Source organism: Protopterus annectens, chromosome 14.part0 (genome assembly GCF_019279795.1).
Source record: "Protopterus annectens isolate FY-2018-M chromosome 14.part0, PAN1.0, whole genome shotgun sequence".
Taxonomy (NCBI): Eukaryota; Metazoa; Chordata; order Ceratodontiformes; family Protopteridae; genus Protopterus; species Protopterus annectens.
In genome coordinates this window covers 668,349,439-668,372,472 of record NC_056748.1, presented here as the reverse complement: position 1 = coordinate 668,372,472, position 23,034 = coordinate 668,349,439, and the positions used below count along the sequence as shown (strand labels likewise).

Here is a 23,034-nt window from a genome sequence, read left to right as displayed (position 1 = left end):
GTTACTTATATGTTATACTGGTCCTGCATGAGCTTCAGTGACTATTAGTTCATCAAATGATCAGATCATGATCGTGGTTTATTTAGCCCTGCATGACTTGGGTCCCCTATAACTATATTGCCTTCTAGTCTGGTACCGGGCAGTGTCTTGGCTGTGCTCATCCAGCCAGGGAGATGTGACTTGAATTTTTTGACATCTCTGCATTATCCATTCAAGATTAACATGTCTGGAGCATGCTACCTGGTAGTCTTCTATAATTACAGACTTTGGAAATACCATCACAATCTACTTATTTGAGCTGACCTGCAAACTGATCCATATAATGTTTTTAGCAATACTGCTACACTTTGTTTTCACTTATTATGGTTTCACTTCTGCATGCCTTATTATGTATTGGTTTCATGTGTTTATTTAACTTGTAATCATGCCTAGTGTGATGCCCATGTACTGGCCCAGTAACCAAGGAGCCTCAATCCTCACCACTAGCCACAGTGAGAGGCATGCACATTGGGAAGGATAACAAGTATAAACACAGTAAAGTACAATTTACCTTAAGAGTCAGTCTGGGGCTGGGTTCTCCCTTTCTCTCCGGATCCCCAGTAAGACTCCCCACTGGCACAACTATAGGGTCCAGATCTCAGCCTAGTGGTCAAGCTAAAACCTCCAACACCCTCTCTGTCCAACCAGTGCTTCGTGTCCCTACCCATGTAGCAGATACACACACACACACACACACACACACACACACACACACACACACACACACACACACACACACACACACACACACACTTTAAGATTTGATTTATATACTATAAGGCCCTTCCCAAATGGTGACCAATTTCACTGTGTAATATTACTGTTATCCAAACAGTAAGTGTGACTGAGCAGCAAGACTATTGGAGTGGCTTGGACAGTATCACCAAATACATTTTATTTATGTATTTATTCATTTATTTATTTACATTTGTTGACTGGGAGTGTCCGACTGGATGTAGGTCCATTTTCAGATGAGGCCCAGGGAGAAAAGCTCCACAGTTAAAATATATAGACAGTAGTTACGTTGGATTTACATAGCAATTAACAATTAGATTAACATAGCAATTTATTACAAACATAGTTACAGATGAAGAACATAGTACATCAGTAGACAACTAGAATCTTTATCTGCAAAGTACATAACAGACATTAACAATTGTTACAATAAGAAGTTCCTGCTGTATAATAAGTAGTAGGCTTATGAGCATACGAGCTTGCTATAATCAAGGTAGTTAGTGGGGTGGAAAGAAAGGTAGTGGTTGGATGGGGTGGGTGACATTAGAGTGGGAGTTGCAAGGGCATAGCCAGCATGTTTTTAGATGTGCTTTTAGTAAATTTTTGAAGTAGGTGCATGATGGTATGGAGGTAATTGTGGGTGGGAGGGAGTTCCATAATTTGGCTATGGCGCAAGAGAATAGTGCTTCACCAGCAGAGTTATTGGCTTTAGTGATCTGCAAGTGATTTTTGTTGCTGGATCTTACTGGTCTGGTGGTGTGATAGGGTTGGAGTAGATTCTGGAGGGATGGGACATTTAGTGGATGGTTTACTAGTTTGTGGGTGAGTGAGAGTTGACACCATTGAAGGAGGTGAGGGAGTTCAAGCCAGCCCAGTTCAGCAAGTGAGAGACAGTGGTGACTAAGGTAGGATGCCCCTGTGGCGAATTTGGCAATTTTATTGTAGCAGGTCTCTAGCTTGTTTAGATCGCATTGCCTTAGGTTGGTATATATTGGAGAGGCATAAAGTAGGGTGGATATAAGGTGGGAATTTGCTACTGAAATCTTTGCTGCTTTGGTGAGAAGCTGCTTATTTCTGTATAATGCTCCTAGTTTTTTGTGGACTTTTTTATGGTCATGGCTATGCGAATGTCAAATTTTAGTTTATTGTCTATTTCCACTCCTAGCAATTTGATGTGTTCTGTTGTGTGTATAGTGGTGTTGTATTTTGCTTTGATGTTAATGTGAGAGTTGTTTTGAGTATGTTTGGTGGGTTGGAAGATGAGTAGTTTAGTTTTGTTTGGGTTGAGTATTAACTGGGCATCAGATAACCAAGTTTCAACAGAGGAAAAGGCTTCCTGTGTGACTTTTTGCAGTTTTGGTAGGGACTGGGTTGAGTTATCTGTGAATTGTGTGAGTGTGCCATGTTTGGTGGCAGAGGCTAGATTATTGGTGAAATAGATCCTTGGGGAACCCCTATAGAGACAGGTAGTCAGGGAGATATGTAATTCTGCCATACAAAGGATTGTCGGCGATCAGACAGGTAACTCTGAAACCAGTTGGTGACTGATTGAGAGAAGGATAGGTTATTGAAGATAGAGATGAGTTGTTTGTGTGGGACCATGTCAAAAGCTTTAGATAGGTCTAGGAAAGTAGCAGAGGAGAGATATCCATTGTTTTTATGCTGAAGGATAGTATTAGTAAAGGAGAGTAAGGCAGTGGTGGTGCTATGGTTTGATTGAAAACCATGCTGAGTATTGGGAAGAAGGTTGTTAGTAAGGAGATTATCTGAGACCGAAGAGTGAATGCATCTCTCTAGTATTTTTGAGAGTGGAGAGAGAATAGCTATGGGGAGGTAACTGATTAGTTCTATGGAGGGGCCGCCTTTGTGAAGGGGAATTATATGTGATACTTTCCATAGTGTGGGAACGTAACTTTCTGAGAGAGATCAGTTAATCAAGATGGATACTGGGTAGGCCAGAGCATCATCTGTGATTTGTAGGTATTCATTTGGGAGGTTGTCTGCTGCTAATTTGGTGGGCTTAAGTTTAGTTAAGTGTTTTTTTATGTTGGAGGTAGGTACAGGAGAAAAAGGGAAGGTAGTGGGGAGCTTACTAGTTGACGGTGTGGGTTGGAGGGGAGGGGTGGTTGTGTTGTTTAGCTAGTGATAGTATGGTTTGTGTGAAGTGTGTGTTGAATGAGGTAGCAATAGGGGTACTGACTTTACCTGGGTGGAGGATGGAGTTTATGGAGGACCAGAATTGTTTGGGGCTGTGTTGGGATGAGTCTAGGGCAGACTGGTAGTATTGAAATTTGTCCTGTTTTATTAGCTTTTTGATTCTATTGCATAGTTCTAGGAATTTCTGTCTAGTTGAAGGGATTTTGGTTTTGCGCCAGTGCTCCCAGGCTTTATCCCTGTTTTTCATTCCTGACTTAGTGGTTTTCTGTAGCCATGGGGAGGGTTGTGCTTTGGTTCTGGAAAGTCTTATGGGGGCATGGTAATTAAGGATGCTCAGGAAGGTAGTATTAAAAAATTCAACTGCGTCATCAAGACTGAGATACTTTAGAGGATGCCAGTTACATTCTTTGAGGGATGAGATGAATGTGAGTGTGTTAAAGTTTAGTTTTTTACATATTTGACAGTAGATGACAGGTTTAGCTTGGGATAGGTATTTTTTGAGTAGGAATGTTGGGGAGTGATCACTGAGGCTATCTGATAAGCAGCCTGTTATATATGACTGGGGCTCTTACTGACTAGTATTCAATCCAGGGTAGTGTGCTTGCTGGAGTTTTTATTTATCCTGGCTGGTGACTGGACTAGTTGGGGGAAGCCATGAAGGTTTACATGATGGGTTGGATGGCTGCCAGAACAGGATTGCCAGTCAATATTGAAATCACCTAAAATTATAGTTTCTTGGGGGAGATGGGTAGACCAGCTGAGGAGGTTTTCTAGTGGAGGGATGTTTTGGCCAGGTGGGAAGTTGCATCCAATTATGTTGATGATTTTGTTTTAGTTTATTTTGAGGTTGGTATATATTATTTCTTCATTGCCTATTTGTGGAGCTGATGATTTTAAGATCTGGATGTTTAGATGCTGTTTAAATATTATAGCTACACCACCTCCTTTGAGGTTTTAGCCAGGTTTCTGTGAGGATGACTATATCTGGGGAGTACAAGTCTATGGTGGCATGAAGTTCATGGAGTTTGTTGGATATACTTCTAATATTTAGGCTTAGTAGAAGGAAGTCACTTGGCTTTCTCTTGGCTGTGATATGGGAGAAGTTGTGGTTTCTAGTCTGATTATGAGGACTGGGATTGGAGATGGTAGGGCCAGAGTTGGAGTGGATGTCTCCACTTAAAGCTAGTTTTGATTTGCATGAGGTTATTAGTTTTCTCAGTTTTTGAATGTGTTTGTTTATTAGGGAAACTTTATGATTGTGCTCTGTGGGTAATAGGTATGGTGGGAGGGTTACTATGTTAAGTTGTAGGGATGCTTTATGTTTGAGTAATATAGTTGGTAGAATATGTGGGGGGTGCACAGGGATGGTTCTTGAGTTGGTGAGAGGGGAGCTGAGTGAGGTTGAGACATGAGTGGTGTTGTGAGTAGTAGTACAATGGTAGTAGTTGAGTGGGGGAATGATGGAGTTTTGGTAGGATGTAAGATATGCAAGGAGAGTGCATGCAGTGAGCATAGGTAAGGTATGCTTGTACATGTTAGCTGAGGAGGAGTGATAGTAGTAGGAAATACATGCAAGTACTCTAGAGCTTAAGTTATCTCTACACAAAACAGCCACAGTTGAAAGGTTTAAAAACATTTAATAATAGATAAAAACGCAAGACAAATCTCATCAAGTCAATACAGCGCTAATCAGGAGTTCAGAGATCACAGGTAACTTTTAAAACAATATTGAAGGATAGTCTGACATAAATATAGAAAACAGCTAGACTAATCTGGCTAAATTCCTATCCAACTCTAAGAGCAATAGTAAGCTCTAAATAACTACTTACATACAGAGCAAAGCAAGTGCTGGTGAGCTGATGTTGGCTTCAGACAAAATCCAAAATGCTCAATCTTTCTCTCTGAGAAAGTCTTAAATTGATAATACCCAGTACTGCTGAGTCATTTCACATTATATCATTCTTTACACTTCTCTGGTTTAGTTTCCCAGGCTCACAGAACTTAAAATTTTAACATTTCCTTGATCTTGCAGCTGCCAGGAAACCACAGCAATACAAGACACTTTACATGTAAAACCTTATTAAGTATCTCTTAAATTAAGACAATAAAAAGAATTTCCTGGCCCAGATATCCTGCCTCCTAGCTTGAGATCAAACAGTCACAAAATGCTTGACTTATCAGCTTTCTTCTAACAGTGTGCACTGTGGTTACAGTCCTGAAGCTCAGAACATACACAGTTTTCTTTCTGTTTGTCAAACAAGCCTGTGGATCATATTCATATTTACAAGGACATAGAATTATTTACAAAATTCTATCTAGCTAGGCTGGCAGCCTTCACATACCCGCCACAGAGAACTCAAGCTAGTTTTTCAAGTGACCCTTGAGAAATATTGCTTGAGAGAGTTAGGTCTACCTGAGTATACCTTACCCCATTCCCTGTCTGGAGAGCTCATCTGTGTTGGCATTGCTAATCCCACTGTGGTGCTGCACTGACATATCATATGTTTGCAACCCTATGCTCCATCTTAACAACTTGGCATTTTTCTGGCTGGCTCGGTGTAACCCTGTTAGGGGATTGTGATCTGTTACTACAGTAAATTTCCTTCCATACAGATAAGGCTGAAGTTTCTGCAGTGCCTACACTATGGCTAGACATTCCTTTTCTACAGATGCATAGCATTCCTCTCTGGGTTGAATCCTGCAACTCAGATTAGCCACTGGGTGCTCATCTCCCTCTGACAAAGTCTGGCTAAGTACTGCCCCCACCCCATGGTTTGAAGAATCCACCAGCACAACAAATTCTTTGCTGTAACCTGGACTGGCTAACACAGGCGGTCCTCCCAAATCTTCTTTAAGCTTCTGGAATGCCTGCTCACGTGCTGGGGTCCACACTACCTTATCTGACCTGTTTTTCCTTGTCAGGTCTGTGAGGGGAGTAGCTATGGTACTATAACTGGAGAGGAACTTTCTGTAGTACCCTGCTGTCCCTAAGAATGCCCTTACCTGCTGTTTTGTAACAGGTGCAGGCCATGCCTGAATGGATTCCCCTTTGGCTGGTTCTGACCTGATCTTAGCACTCCCCACTCTATGTCCCAGGTAGGAGACCTCTGCCATACCCACCTGACATTTGCTGGTCTTAATGGTCAACCCTGCCCTCTGTAGTCTGCCCAGCACCTCCATAACATGCTGAAGGTGCTCTTGCCAGGATTGGCTGTAGATGGCAATATCATCTAGATAAGCAAGGCCAAACCAACCTGCTCCTGTTAGGATATGATCTACTTCCCTCTGGAAAGCTGCTGGGGCATTTTTCATCCCAAAGGACATTCTTGTGAACTCATACAAGCCAAAAGGAGTCACAAAGGCTGACCTCTCTCTAGCACTGGGAGTCAAGGGCACCTGCCAATAACCCTTGGTAAGATCAATGGTGGTAAGATACTTAGCCCCACCTAGCTGCTCTAGGGCCTCATCTGTCCTAGGCATGGGGTAAGTATATGACTGTGTGTGACTAATTTCCTGTAGTCCACACAGAACCTGGTGCTGCTATCCTTCTTTGGCAGCAGCACCACTGGAGAGGCTCAGGGACTGTTGGACTCTTGAATTATCCATAGTTCCAACATTTTCTGTATCACCTCCCACCAAATATGTTTGCCTCTCTCAAACACCCTATAAAGGGCCTGCCTAATAAGCCTTTAGGGTCCTGTATCCACCTGGTGCTGCACCAGGTGTGTGCACCCTGGTTTCCCAGTGAACATGTCCCAAAACTCCTGTAACACTGCTCGGAATTCTCGAACATGGGTAGGAGATAGCTGCTGGGACATTGCTAACCCTTCCACTGAGATATCAGTCCGGGCCTCACTGAGGAGATCAGTCACCAAATCTCTCTCAGAGTCTTCCTGCAATCCACTGCAAATTTTCAGCACAAGGGCCTCCCTATCATGGTAAGGTTTCATTATGTTAACATGGTACAATTTGTGCCCCTGCCTCCTGCCTAGCAGTTCTACCATGTAGTTAACATCACTGACCTTCCTTACCACCTTGTAGGGTCCCTCCCAGGCTGCTTGCAGCTTGTTGTGTCTGACAGGAATGACAACCATTACCTGCAGCCCTACAGCATGCTCTCTAGCTTGAGCATTCCTGTCATACCAGACTGTTTTCTGCTGTTGGGCTTCTGCCAGCTTCTCCTGGGTCAAGACCATGAGTTTCCCAAGCCTTGTCCTGAGGCTTAGGACATATGCCACAACAGACTCCTTGTGAGATTCACACTCAGCTTCCCACTCATCACAAATTAAATCTAGAGGTTCTCTCACCCTATGCCCATACAGCAACTCAAAGGGTGAAAACCCTGTGGATTCCTGGGGAACCTTTCTGTAAGCAAATATCAGAAGGGGAAAATATTTGTCCCACTCCCTCTTAAACTGGTCCACAAATGCCCATAACATGGACTTGAGTGTAGAGTTTAACCTCTCAACAACACCATTAGTCTGGGGATGGTAAGGGGTAGTCTTCAGGTGCTTCACCCCACACTACTTCCACAGACAAGCCAGCAGGTCTGACATGAAATTGACACCTCTGTCAGTCAGTATGTCTTTTAGGAAACCTACCCTGCTGAAAATCTCTAACAAAGCATTTGCCACTTTTTCTGCCTCAATGGAGGACAAAACCACTGCCTCAGGGTATCTTGTAGCATAATCTATTACCACTAGGATACACGTTTCCCTGTGGAACTTGGGGTACTCAAAGGCCTCACAATTTCCATAGCTACTCCCTGAAATGGCTCCTTAATCACAGGCAAAGGCATCAAAGGAGCTCTCACCTTGTCTCCTGCCTTGCCTACCTTTTGGCACAGCTCACATGTCCTGCAGTACCTTGTTACATGTCTGGAATTCCCAGGCCAATAGAAGTTCTCCATAATAAGTCTTTTTGTATGTTTTATGCCCATATGACCTGCAAAAGGAATATCATGGGCTATGGCTAAAAGCACCAGAATGTAGGCTCTAAGCACTACCAACTGCTGTATTCTTTCACCTTCTAGCCCTCCCTCAGGGGTCCACTCTCTATACAGTAAGCTTTAGTCCCATTATACAGATTCACCCTTCCCTTGAGAATCAAGTGCCTCCCTAGCTACCTGCCTCAGGCCTTGCAATGTAGGGTCTGAGAGCTGAGCCTGTCTCAACTCTCTCTTAGTAACCCTTCCCAGCTCCCCTTCCACAGGACATCTGGCATCCTCTGACAGCAGTGCCTCACTGTCAGTCTGGGTACTACTACTCACCTCTGCCCTTGCAGTCACTCTGTCCAAGGGACCATCAGTACCCACAAGTAGTCGTGCTCATCTTCAGTCTCACTGCTACAGTGTGGCTCCCTCCCGGAAGTAACCACCTCACAAGTCCTGGCTGTAAGTGTGCGGTCTGTCTGGGCCTCCCCCAGGCTACTAGACCCACATGCTTGTCTCCAAGCCTGACTACATGTAACTGCATGAGCACATGGTATTGCATTATCAAACTCTTTCCCTATTAGGACATCTGCAGGAAGGTAGTTTGGTACCCCTGTTGTCTCAAGACAAATTACTACTGGCTTTTTGTCTTTCCCACTTACTGTCTTTCTCACCTTTTGCTCCCCACCTTGCCTCTGTGGACTTCTATATGCCACATGGCCCCACTGGTTGCATTCAAAGCATTTTAACCCTAGGTCCTGGACGTGTACCTGGACTATTGCCTTCCCCTGCTACTGGCAGATTCTGTTGGGGCAGACTGGGCTGCCCACCATGGGTTCCTTTAGACCCATGAGCAGCACTAGGTGTCCCTTTCCTTTGCAGTACTGCCCTGCTTGCTAGGTATAGGTCTCCCTTCTTCCCCAACTCTTCTAACCAGATCCTCATGACCTCAGACAAAGTGCTAAGGGCTTGTTCCCTCACCAAAACATCTGCCAGCCCTTCAAAAGTGGTGACCTGACATCCACTCACCCACCTATGAAAATAAGTGCTTATTCAGCAACATAGTCACACACATGAAACTTTTTCCTATAAGCTTCAGGTGTTAGCTTAAAAAATTCTAGCAAACAATTCTTAACAGCAGTATAATCAAATAATGTACGATCATATATCTTGGACAATACAGTTATAGTTTTACCATGGAGTAAGGGGGTCAGGAACTGTACCCAGAGCCTTTGGTCAACATCATACTGTTTACATACTCTCTCAAACATATGAATGAAACTATCAAAATTATCCCCCTCTGTAAACTGCGGAAGACATTTACTAACCTTTTGTGCTTCTAGGGTCTGGTTACTCCCTTCTCCATTACCTCCATGACTCTGGCAAAGAGTCAACATCTCCTTTTCATGCTGCCTCTGCCTGTCCTTCTCCTCAGTTTCCAGGTGTAGCAGCTTCTCATTCTCCTCAGCCTGTAGATGTATCAGTCTCTCTGCTGCTTCTGTTTCCAAACACCTTGCCTCCAACTCAAGTTTCTAGCTCCAGGTGGATTTTTAAGTACTCTGCAGAAAGGTTGAGCTGTCCATTCTCTGAGTGTTGTACATCTCCTTGACCAGTCTGAACATCCTCTTGGTTGCTATTTTCTGCTGCAGCTGTGACCAAAGCTGCAATCAGGTCTGCTTTAGTCAGGTTCCATGTACCAGTCCTTTAGCCTAGCGCATCTCAGCCAACTTGCTGCTTGTCATCTTTCCATACTCTTCTGCTGACATGCTTGCCTGCTCTCCCTGACTAAGCTAACAAACAAAATAAAACCATTGTGATCTGAACTCTGAATATTCACTGCATGGCTGATTTAGAGTACAAAAACACCTTCAGTGATCACTGTACACAAGCTACAGGAGTTCACTATCCACACCACTACAAGCCAATTAATGTGTGATATGGCCAGCTCACCACTATCAAACAATTAATATCTGATGTGGATATCCCACCACTGCCAAACAATTAATATGGTGATGTCTGTGCACTGGCACAGTAATCAAGAAGCCTCAATCCTCACCACTAACACCAGTGAGGGGCGTGCACATTGGGAAGGATAACAAGTACACACACAGTAAAGTACAATTTCCCTTAAGAGCATACAGAGGTCACAGTCAGTCTGGATCTGGTTTTTCCCTTTCTTTCCAGATCCCCAATAAGACTCCCCATTGGCACAGCTATAGTGTCCAGATCTCAGCCTAGTGGTCAAGCTAAAACCTCCAGCACCCACTCTGTCCAACCAGTGCTTTGTGTCCCTGCCCATGTAGCTGACACACACACACACACATTCACACACACACACACACACACACACACACACACACACACACACACACACACACACACACACACACACACTTTAAGATTTGATTTATATACAAACACACACACACTCCTGGGGAAGGCTGGCACAGGTTCTCCAGCTCTGCCCTCTTTCTGCCTAGATTATAAGGTAGAAATCACTGCCACCAACCACTAATATCAGCTACTATAAGCCCAAAGGGTGACCAATTTCACCGTGTAATATTACTGTTATCCAAATAGTGTTACTGAGCAGCAAGACTATTGGAGTGGCTTGGACAGTATCACCAAATACATGCAAATACTCTCAAGCTTAAATTATCTCTACACAAAAGAGCCACAGTTGAAATGTTTAAAAATATGTAATAATAGGTAATAAAACATAAGACAAATCTCATCAATTCAGCACAGTGCTAATCAAGAGTTCAGAGATCACAGGAAACTTTTGAAACAATATTGTAGGATAGTCTGACATAAATATAGAAAACAGCTAGAGTAAGAGAAATACTAAGTTCTAAATAACTACTTAAATACAGAGCAAAGCAAGTGCTGGTGAGCTGATGTCAGCTTCAGGCAAAATCCAAAATTCTCAATCTTTCTCTCTGAGAAAGTCTTAAATTGATAACACGCTGTACTGCTGAGATATTTCACATTACATCATTCTGGTTTAGTTTTCCAGGCTCACAGAACTTAAAACTTTAACATTTCTTTGATCTTGAAGCTGCCAGGAAACCACAGCAATACAAGACAGTTTACATGTAAAACCTTAGTAATTATCTCTTATATTAAGACAATAGAAATAATTTCCTGGTCCAGACATCCTGTCTCCGAGCTTGAGATCAAACAATCACAAAATGCTTTACTTATCAGCTTTCTTCCAGCATGGTGCACTGTGGTTACATTCCTGAAGCTCAGAACATACACAGTTTTCTTTACATTTGTCAAACAAGCCTATCGATCATGTTCATATTTACAAGGACATACAATTATTTACAAAATTCTATGTAGCTAGGCTGGCAGCCTTCATACATGATTTTAAAGATATACATAGATTGCAGTTGAAGTTGAAATCATGTTGTCACTGAGCTAGTAACCAAGAGATAGGATATTCTGTATCATTTACAAATTAGGTCTGTTTGATGGAGACATTTCTAAAAGGGGCCTAATTTAATTTCCTCCTCTGATGTTATTGGTGACATAAAACAATTATGAACTGGGAAAGAGACCCAGAAAAGTCAAAGGTATGCTGTACATTGTCAGAAATAATATACTGATGGAAGAATATCTGCGTTAACAAACAGCAGTCATTCACATCTGAGGAGATGAAAAAATAGGAAAATGCGTTTTTCTCTCTCTCTCTTTCACCTTTGCCAGTTCTTTAAATTCTTTATAGCTACATTTTCAATTCTTATGACCTGTATTCACTCAATGGGTCAGGTTAACCTTATGTTTGAAATCTTATTGGAAGGACTATGACAATCCTCTGCTTTTTGTTTTGTTTACTATTGTACCTATGGTGGAGCTGGATTACAAAGCTTATTTACCATTACTGCAGCAATTTTTATTTGAATGTATATTTGCTAAGTATTTAAATCAGTAAAACACTTTCTGGACATACAAATGAACAATTTTCTATCTTTGTATATGGAAGTCAGCAAAACAGAAAGTGCTGGCCGCAAAACTGATTCAGAATCTGAAAGGGAGGTTGTCCTCTCTTCTAATGCATTCACTCCTCCATTGATTTAGGTTTTTCACTTTTTCAGCTTTACCTGGCTTCGTTAACTTCTTTTATTTGTATATGAAGCTAGTGCTTTTTGCTTCCTTAATTTACTGGCTTAATTAAACTTTCCAGAATTATTATTAATCTTATTATTAAAGCATAAACAAAAAGCAAAGTGAATGACATTTTGGAAACTGCTTAATTATTGTAATCACATTTGTAAAGGGATTTGGTCACTCTCATTAGAAATAACATCCAACAAAAAGAAGCATTGATAAGATAAGAAAGTAAGTACAAACAGTCAGTGTTTAAAAAGTACTATACTGTGCAATATAATGCCCTTCTGCAGTGTTGGAAGGTGTATGGCACTCTAAACCGTAAAAATAACTGATAAGAACATGCAACAATGCAAGGTATTTACAGGTGCCACCCACTTACCTACATCAATGCATTTCAGAGTGAAACCTCAATGGTACCCTACAAGTGAGAAGCAACTGTGCTTGCAATTTCAAGTCAATATTTAAAACCAATAAGATAAATATGACTAAAACACTATGCTTTGTTGTTATAGTGATTCTCTTCAAAGGTGATGAATAGAAAACATTATAGTCTACCAGATATTAAGGTGTACTTTGACTGACACTTGTTAGACTGGAAGAAAAAAGGCATTGGCCAGATGTTAGAATGGTACGTGTGTGTGTGCATCAGTCTATAGAAATGAATTAACTGTACTGCTTAGAAGGTTTAAAGATAAATAACTCTGAAGGCTATAGGGAAAGAGTGCTATTACAATCTGGTCGTATTCTTCATATTTTCTGAACACAGCTAACATTTATAGCATTAAAGGAGAACTTTGAAAACTTTAATCACCCAACTTGCAAGCACATAGGTATCTGAATTAATCCAAAAAGAATGTACAGTTTTTGGTTATTTTTAGAATCCTGTTTCTTTCTGATAAATTACATAGCACCCAATGATCACGAGTAATACTTCAAATGCCACTGTTAGAAGATAGTAATTGTCAAATGAAAAGAATTGCTAGATTCCACTGAGTCCTATAATACAACAAAAGGAACCAGTTATAATGTCAAAATGAATGGACAAAGCTACAAAATATTGTGACCATATTAAGTTATTTAATGTGGGTTTATCTTAATCAAATTAATTTAGAATGTTCTTTGTATAATGAGCTTAACTTTATGCATACATTTTATAATTGAATTTTAATGCTGAAAGTCATATTCAGTACTCAAGTTCATTGTACTTTACATTTTATTTTGAAAATCATTATAATCTATGCATGTATTCAATGAAGAAAGTTGAACCTCATTTACATGGACCATGTGGCAAAGATGGGTTACAAACTATGCTATATATTGTATGTTTAACATACATATAGATAGGTTTCCAAGAATTAGTCGATCCTACTAAATATCGATGTGAAAAATGTCAGCAGCATAATGTAGTGAACACTTTCATCGACACACTACAAAGCGTATGCAGAAAAACAGCCTCAGCACATGCAAATTCTAAAAACAAAAAATCTAAAAAAAAAGGCTCCCTGCACCCCCATGTGAGGGATGTGCACCCTACACCCCTGCTAATTATAAAAACTAACTCTAACATCACACAACATTGGGGGAAGGACATATCCCCCACTCCATGAACTGTGTGAACTTGTACACTTGTCAACCAAATGCAGTTTGCAAAACAGCTCTGAACAGAACAGTGTTTAGACTATATGAAGGTCACCTATCTATAATTCATTACATATTAGAATATAACAATATGCAACTCCTAAAATATCAATGCTGACCGAATGGAAATAGTATTATTTTATTTAATTATTTTATTTAATATACGTTGTTTCTAATAACCAGACAAGTGTTCTACTGCTGTCACATTGACAGCATGTCATATTGTATTACTCCCGTCACATGGATAGCATATCATATTGTATCACTACTGTCATATGGATTGCATATCATGTTTCATCACTACTGTCACATGGCTAGCATGTCATGCTGCACACTACCAGCTGTAGGGTTACTGCTTCTATATGTTGTGAAACTGCTAACAGCAGTTCACAGAGCACATTATTATTATGTGTTTTTCTTTTACATTAGTAGCACAGTCAAAAGCTGCAATATATTGTGTATCACTGATTGAACACTACCCATCTTGAAACTGGTCCATGAGAATGAGATTAACATGTAGATCACACCAAGAATCAGGGTGATTTCAGGTGATTTGATTAGTTTAATACCTTCTTACATTCCTAGAAATTTACATGAGTATACCTGTAGGGGCAGCAGGAGTTAGAGGTCTAGGAGGACGTGGCTACCTGGCTTATACTGGCCTCGGCCGAGGCTATGCTGCATACCACATCAAGTCTGACAAGCAAGGAGAAGACAAGCTATATGATATTTTGCCTGGAATGGAGCTTACACCAATGAATCCTGTAACTTTAAAGCCTCAAGGGATCAAAAGTGCGCACCAGGTAACAACCACCACTTATCATGCTATGAAACCCAAGTCCTTTGTTCATCACCAAGAGTCTAATGGAAACATTTAAAGTAGTTTTAATGAAAATGTACACTGATGAAGCATTCTGCTTAATTCACTTCATTTTTTTTACCACAGAAATCTACCAGGATACAAATAACTAACAGAGAAAATGTTATGGCTCTCTATAGTGCACTTTCAGCATCAGCTGATATGCAACAGCATGAATTCTAGTTGAATTTAGCCACTGAAAATGTCAAACTATAGTTAAGAACAATACAGGCAAAACCAGGGAAGATGCTACTACTGCATGTTTTTTTATCTGATATCTTCATAATCACAAGTACTGCTTGCATTGTCCTTAAGTTTTAAGAGTCTAAAAATTAATGAAGATATGCAAATATCTCTGGTATTATAAAATTAGGAAGGACCTATTAGTTTTCAAACTAAAAACAACTTAAGTACACTCATTTTGTTTATTTTCATGTCATTATTTTTTTTTTTACTTTACTGGTACCTCTTTCATTATATTTCCTCTGGCACCCTCAGCACACCTTCATCTTCTGTAGTCCCTAATTCCCAACACCTCCCTCCTGCACCAGAGGTTGCATATACAGGGATCTGGTTGTTGGATGCTAGTGCTTTCAAGTTTGGGTGCCAGGCTGCTTGTATATATGCACTAATGTATGCAGGGTCATAATAATAAGCTCTTTATTTATTTATCTCACTGCTGGCTCCCTGATCCTCAGTCATGGTTGAAAGATAGTATTAAGTCCAATCCCTACTATCCATGATAAACATCAGGCCATTTGTTGCTTCATTTTTTCTGACAGTCTGACTGCTCCAACATGCAGCCCAGTAACTAAATCAATGTGACCAACTTCAAAGATGTCCATTCCTTTATGTCAGTGAAACTTCTATATACTACTTTCAACTCTGTTTTCGTAAACAACAATTATTAGATAATGTGCTTCTCATGTATACAAAAGGCAAGCAGATAAAACTGTATATCACTCTTAATACTCCATTTTGTTAGTTATTTATATTACAGTTCATGCATTGTACATTACCAAGCAATGCAGGCTCAAGGCAGGCAAATCAAACTCAGGAAACAGCCCAGAATACAACAGTAAGTAAAACTGTGGCTCAAAGAACTAAAATAGAAAGAGGACATTTTTTAAATATAAATCAGACTCAAGCTTTCATGTTTCAAAGGGGTTTTGTCTGGTGTTAAAAAACTATTGCAAAGAGATAGTCGAATACTATAGTGAGTCATTTGACCATTCAAGTAGTGACTGAGTGCTAGGTTCATTGGTTGAAAGTGTGTTTCTTTAACCAGTAAGGGCTTAGTCATTGAAGCTTCAACATTTAGTATACCCTGTCAATAACATCCTGGCTGCATGACCCAGGAGTGGTGCTATGGGTTTCTATCTGCTCATCAAGGCAAGTTTTAAAAAGTGATAGTGAACTATATTGTTAAATGTGTAGCAGAACATTGTTCCACAGGTATGCAATATTTTAGGACACACTTCTGTTTATGTTACCATGGAGATTTACATACTTAGACTGAATAATAGTGGCATTTTCAGATTTATGAAGATGGAAGAGGTCAAACAGACCAAGGATTTTTGTATCCTTGAAAGCTAAATAAAGGTCACTGTGTAGGAACATATAAGAGACAGAATAGAATATGAGTGCTTTTAACCTACCTGGGCAGCTCAAGAAGCTCACACCTGAGATGTTTTCCTAGTTAGAAACCACTGTGTTTCTAAAGTTGGGTTAGGTGTTTGTTGAGTACATACCAGTGGAGGGGTCACTGCATTCTATTATAGGCTGACAAGAGCAGAAGAAAATGAGAACCTCTGTCTCTCTGAAAGGTACTTATTTGGTGATAAGATGATCAGGGTAGAATGATGTCCATACTATGCCTGATGTGATCGTTGAAGGATAAGTAGTTTATGAATGTGCCCAGGAAAGGTTTCAGTCTTCAGGGGGAATTATTTAATTGGCAAGTGCTGGTGTGTGTTCTTTTCAACAAGTATTATACTACATTTTTACATTAAGCTTGAGCCCATCATTGGTGCATTAAGTACTGGAATGATTTAGTCTTTCTTGTAGAATACAGCTGTCAGCAGGAGACTTCATGACAAACCCCCCAAGATTGCAGCAGCTATTAGCCAACTTGGTTAGCCATAAATCATTGCAATCAGCCTTGACATCTGAAAAATAAACAGTGAATAGAAAAGAACCCTTATAGGGCACCACTTGTCACAAGTCTTTTAAAAATTATCTAACACCAACCCTTACAAAGCGAACCCCATCAGAAAGCCAGTTAGCTATCCAGTGGAGAACATAAGGGTTTATATATAGGAAAGTGAGTTTTAAAAAATAACGTACCATAGAATACTGCCAAAAACCTTACCATGATACAAGTAGGAAGCATGGATAAACTGAGCAGTATCTAGGATATACCTCTGAACTGTACAGATTTATGCAGAATGTCTAGCTTTTTGGGTCATATTTTTGATCCGATTTTCATAAAAGTGTGGTTTTTCTAACAAATTAGTGGCAAATCAATAACAATTGAAGTAAGAAAATAATGACAGATGTTTGAGTTTCAGACTTCATATCCTTTAGAAAAATTCATGTTAATGCAAAACCTGTTATTCTATCAACTTTCGATGTTTGTAAGAGCAATATTTAAAAATTGTCTATTTTTGGCCTTTTGTCCCATTTTTATTTATGGCTTTGTCCAGATTTCTTGCTCTAAAGAGGTTAAGAGGTATGGTCTAGGGCCTCTGTGACATTTTCAAAAATAACTGCAAGATTCAGTAGGCAGTATCTACCTTTGAGGAAGATAAAGTGGTTTAAGTTGAGAGGACTGTAAGTTTCTGGTATCACTGTGTTTGAGGTTGGCAATATGTTGCATAACCTTACAACTACTATTGGTAAAAATAACGAGTCTGTTGTTTTGGAGGTCAGTGGCGCTGCCATCTTTGCCATTCTGCAGGTTTAAGGAATGCACCCAGTGGAGAGATTGTGGTGGAACAGATTGAGGAAGAGATCGATTTGGCTATGATTAGTGTTAATTTAGACAACCAGGTATACTATCAGTGCCTACAGAACTAGTATTCTTGATTTAGTAAGTACTGGTAAGACCTGTTTCAATAAGAATATAGGGGGATGAGGTGGCTGGGCAAGAATGGGGAAGATGCTTTAGAGGGTTGGGAGGCTGGCCTAATGGTTAAGGTGTTTGCCTTACAAACACAAGATGCAGGGTTTGAGTCTCACAAGGAAAACTTGGCTAGGCTTAAAATGACTCACAAGGGCAGTTAGCCTAGTACTAACCTATGAAGGATTATGAGAAATTTGAAGAAACATTTTCCATGAGTATATTAGTTATGCCCTCAGGCTCAGAGTGAAAAGTGAAATTTAAGATAAATTCTGAATAGAGCTAGTTATTACTTTTGAGTTTTCAGACACAGGTAAAGAAGACTTTCTAATTATCATTGCAGAATGTGACTCCTGAAATCCTTATATCCTTATAAACATGTTTAAGAGCCCTCTGTTTTTGTAATAGGCATGTGTTAACTTAGTGCATAAGGCAAAACGTTCTCTTTTTTTTTTTATTGTAGAGATTGTTTATTTTTTCAGTGTTCACACTAAAGGTGTGTTTCTGAATTACCAGACCTACATGTTAAAAAGTGGAACAGATATTTTTATTCAAGAGCTCAGATGAATGTAGGAGACAGAGGTATATATGGCAGCCTTGATGGAAGGTTCATTATGGAGTGGGGTGGGGAGATCCTGTTGAATGTTCATAGGTCATCAGTGAATGGTAGAAAGCCTGTCTTAGAAAGCCTTTAAGTAGAGATAGCTTCACTGGTGATGTAGATTTAGGTTTTGGGGAGAACATGAAGTTTAAGGATTGGAACTGTCCACATTTCAAACTGAAGCAGCTCCTGATAGCACAGGAGCCAGCCAATGAAATTAGAATTTCAGCAGAAAGCACTGTGGTCTTATCTATTACAATAAAACAAACATGCACACAGCAAAATTTGCAGTTTATTCTGTCAAACAAATGAAGATTCAACAAAATGACCCGGTAATTATATATGTATATATACATACAGCAGTTAAAACTGTTATAGGGTAGTGTATAGGACAACACGTTGAGATATTTTGGGGGATTGTGCTTGGGTCTAATTAGCACTGAAGTAAAGTTTTAATATCTCTCATGCAGTTATGTAGGAAGTATTAATATTACTGACAGAATTGCCAGCTGTGTTTGCATAGAGGCCTAAAGTCTTGACTGAGGCCCAGGCAATCTGAGTTTGGTTAGCTACATGGACATCTGATAGACCTGGTGTGGGAGAAGAGAGTGATACAGCTTTACTAAGTTACATCTTCTTTAGGGTACTATAGGAACGCATGCCCAAGACACATATTCCTATCATTGAATCCCTGTTGCAGATAATAGACTTCATGGGAGTCCTGGCTTTAGGTTGTCAGGGCTGACATGTTATTGTTGATGGCAATTTTAGAAGCCTGGATATTTTACTGCACATGTGCAGTGGAGTTAGGGCTGAAAAATGCAAAAACACAACCACCATTAAGCAATGACAGCTCTGTATCAGCTCTCACCCTGGAGTAGGAGATCAAATGTTCTGAATGGCTGAGATAAGTTCTCATGGTTGGCAGATAATGGCGGTAACCCTCAGAAAATATTACAACCACAGCACTATCAATACAGTGCCAGTTTAGCATGAAGTGGTCTCTTAGTATTAGTCCTTAATAATATTGATAGTCTTGGTGGGAAGAAGAAGAAGAAAGATTCTCCAAGCTTTGGAAGCTGTAATGAAGAAATGCAGGTGTCCATATCAGTGATGAGAATCCAAAAGCTTGGTAAATAATTTACTTAATAAACTATGGTCTTGTGAGGTATAACACCTTTTATATGACATTCTAGGTGGTAACATACAGTTTTGGTAAGTCACATGGTTCTATATTTTAGGCTGTCTTTATCTATCAGTTACTAGAGAGAAACAGTTGTAGGTATTAGTTAAAAGCTCAAAGACAAAACATGAGGCTTGGTAATAGGTTGTTTTAAGTTTGTCAGTTATTGATGACCTTGGATTGGTGAAAAGGGATGACAAATACAAAACAGTAGATAAAGGAAAACCTGAGGAAGTTACCAGTCTGGATGCAGGTCTAGATGCAGCACTGAGGCAGTGTTTGGTATGGCAGAACGATCTGAATTTGCAATTGAAATTGCTAATTAATGTGATGATGTAATAATCAGATCTCAGTGAAGGGTTAGAACTTGGTCATGAATTAAAACTACATGTTATTCAGATATATAATTAGAAGTCTGTGATGTTTGATGGGGACATGGCCCCAGCAATAAATTGTCTCCTTCTGCAGGGTTAAACCTTAACTAGTAGGTAATTCTAGAAAATGCATTGCATTAACCTTCTTACTCCCATAACTTGTCTTTACTGCTCTCTTACTAATGAATGCACAAGCATCCCAATGTAAGTTAAATGAACAGTGTTGTAACTAAATGTGCAGCTGACCTGCTTTACAAAGCTCACCACTGTGTAAACAACTCCACTGATAAGCCATCTCACTTCCTAACCTTAACACAGCTAGTCTCCACTCATACCTCATATACAAACCTGAAACATACTCCAGTCTAACTCATATTCTTCAACACTATTCCCCTAGCAGAACTCTTCACTCTGCCATAAAACTGCTATTACAAATAACTCAATTCAGCAATTATGCAGGTGATTTTCTCTATTCTTCCTTTGTCTCCAAAATATGAAATACCATTCCCCTTTCTCTCAGACTAGTTAGCAGTCAGGGTATACCTGTTGGATACCTGCATACGCTCCTGTTCTTCATCAGGATAAACATACCTGTCTATTAAACACTTGCTATGTAGCACACACCACACTGGCTTTCTTCCAAGCATTTTACTTCAAACTGCTGAACCTCCTAATTTCATTGATTGAGACTTGAACATGACCAATATAAACTTTTATTATTGTAATTTCTGACATTGAATAATTATTTTCTCTGTATATCTTATCTACTGGTCTTTACTTTTTTATTTTTTTTTGTATTTTTCCATTTTTGTTTTGAGTATTTTATGTTTTATAATTTTGTAGTCCTTGTATATTTGTGGAGCTTTTATCCATAGAAAGACAGCTTCATGCCCAGATAGGCCATCCCAGTAAAGAAATGCAAAATAAAATAAAGTAAACTAAAATTAAATAAGAGTAGGACAGTAGAAATTTGATTTTCTTGTTGTTCAATTTTAGTACAGATTATTTGATCATTTTTTGACGGTTGAGCTAAATGTGCTTGGGAGAAACAGTTTGATCTGAGTGATAGATATGGAGTACAGAGATATATCAAACATACTGAATAATGTTATCAGGATGATACACAGTGTACGTGTCATTTACTAATATGGTAAATGACAGGGGGGTCCAAGGACAGAGCCATTGGGATCCCCAGGTTGTGCAACCTGAAGAGGACATATTGGATTAGACCATTTGGCAAAATAGAAAGGATGGGCAAGGATGCTGCTAATCCATTTGAGGGTATTTGCGGCAGGGTGCTGCTTGGATAGTCTGGAGAGTAGAATGTGATGAACTATGTTAAATGATTTCGGTACATCACCAAAAATTATGCAGCTCTAATAGTCACCACTGAGTTATTGTGAGATAATTAATAGATTGTCCATAGTTAACTTCATGCTGCAACCTTTCATAATGCAGACTCACTCAGTATTGGCATATGCTTGGTTCCCATCTGATTATTCAGTTTGTCATTTAGTGGAATTAATAAAGCTGTCTTCTCTATTTCAACTTGTATTTTGTTTGTTGTTTTTGAAATCATTTGATTTATACAAGAATAGCTTTTAGTAGTTTTATTCCTATATATTTTAAAACATTGTCCTCTGTCTATTATATCTGGACACTAAAAACTCAATTTATGGTTTAGTTCTGCATTTAAAATCAGAATTGTTCTCTGTCTTATAATGTAATCATAACTTACTTCTCACATATGTATATCAAATACTGTACAAGATACTTTAGTCTCTTAAGTATAAGTAAGATCTTTGATCACATTGATTTTCTTCCTGTATCATCTTTGTCTAATGTTTTTCTCTTTCCCTTAGAGAGAGAGTAATACTTAGTAAAAGGTCTTACTGTTGCAATATATAAGGTTTTGGGAATAATTGGGTCTCTTGATACATGACTCTAACCTTACTTTTGGTAGTACTGAACTTTAATCTGCACCACTGGCCCAATTCTGCAAGCTAATTAACTACTTATTTAAGTCTTCAATTTCTTTTGAGTGTTTTATCTTTACCCATATGTTATAGTCATCAATGTATTTAGTTATCCATTCATTTTGAGCCATTGATAGGGTTGAGAACACCATGTTAAAAGAACTGGTTCCAATACAGGGACCCTGAGGGACTCCTGTGCTAATAAATGTCCATGATGATGTCATCCCCTGAACTACAAGACTTTGTTCTCTGTTGTTATCTAGTTTCCAATCCAATAGTAAGGTATGGATTTACACCTACACTGAAAAGATGTAATATATTCTGTTCATAGAATAAGAAATGAAATGCCTTAGTGACATCAAGATAGATCACTGGACATTCTTTCCCTTGATCTAATAAAAGAGAGACCTTCTCACAGAAAGATCTCACAGAACTTTCTTTGACAAACTGTAGAGAATCTTTTCCTTTTATAAATTCATTCTATGTAAGAGCCACTGAGAGCCCATAATTACCATCCACCTCCAATTAAGTAATAAACATTTTTTCAGAACATTTTCCTATGATATTAGTGAGATTTTACTGGTTTATTGCTAGATTTTTCATTTTTGTTACCTCCCTTATACAAAATGAATGATCATTTCCAGTCCTTGGCTACTACTCAAAGTTGGAACACTTTATTAAACAAACATGTTAATGGCTAAGTTACACTGATAAAGATCATATATACAAAATTAACAGAAAAGTTAAATGGTCCCACTGATTCTGATTTTTTTAACCTCACTCACTGCTTTACAAACATCTACCTTTGTTATTTTAAGACATGAAGCAGGCACAGTCAGTAACAGTGATTATTATTAGTATAATATCATGCAGACAGTTCAGTAAAATATTCATTCAGTGTATGTGCTATTTCAAAATGTCTAATAATAATAATAATAATAATAATAATAATAATAATAATGCTGTTTTTGTTATGAAAAGAGCAGTTTCATGATGTTGCTTAGTTGGTACCTGTGCTGCAAGTAAGAGAAAAGGCTGTTATTTATGTGTCTCAGTAGCAGATAATGCAGTGTGTTCTGGAATATATTATAGAGAATGGAGGAAAGACTGCAATAGGTCTATATTATCTTAATTCAGCAGAGGGGTCATCTTTGTGAAGTGGCATTAGTATAGCATATGTCTGAGCATTTAGGAATTTTCCCTCTTTAATTTGACCTATTTATCAACACTGATGCAGGGTAAGCCAAGGCTGCAGTGACAAGCTTGAGAACGTTGTTAGGCAGATTATTAGAGATACTTGACAAG

General features: G+C 39.2%; 1 protein-coding gene across 2 annotated transcripts in view; it reads left to right on the top strand.

The window, feature by feature from the left end:
- The window catches only part of A1CF (APOBEC1 complementation factor), a 605,281-nt gene that overhangs the window by 511,187 nt on the left and 71,060 nt on the right, over positions 1-23,034 (top strand). The window contains exon 9 of one of the 2 annotated variants that reach the window (XM_044056418.1): positions 14,225-14,418. In XM_044056418.1, the coding sequence (XP_043912353.1) occupies positions 14,225-14,418 (194 nt within the window). Of the gene's footprint in view, positions 1-14,200; positions 14,419-23,034 lie in introns of both variants that reach the window. The other variant, XM_044056417.1, reaches the window with a different exon arrangement.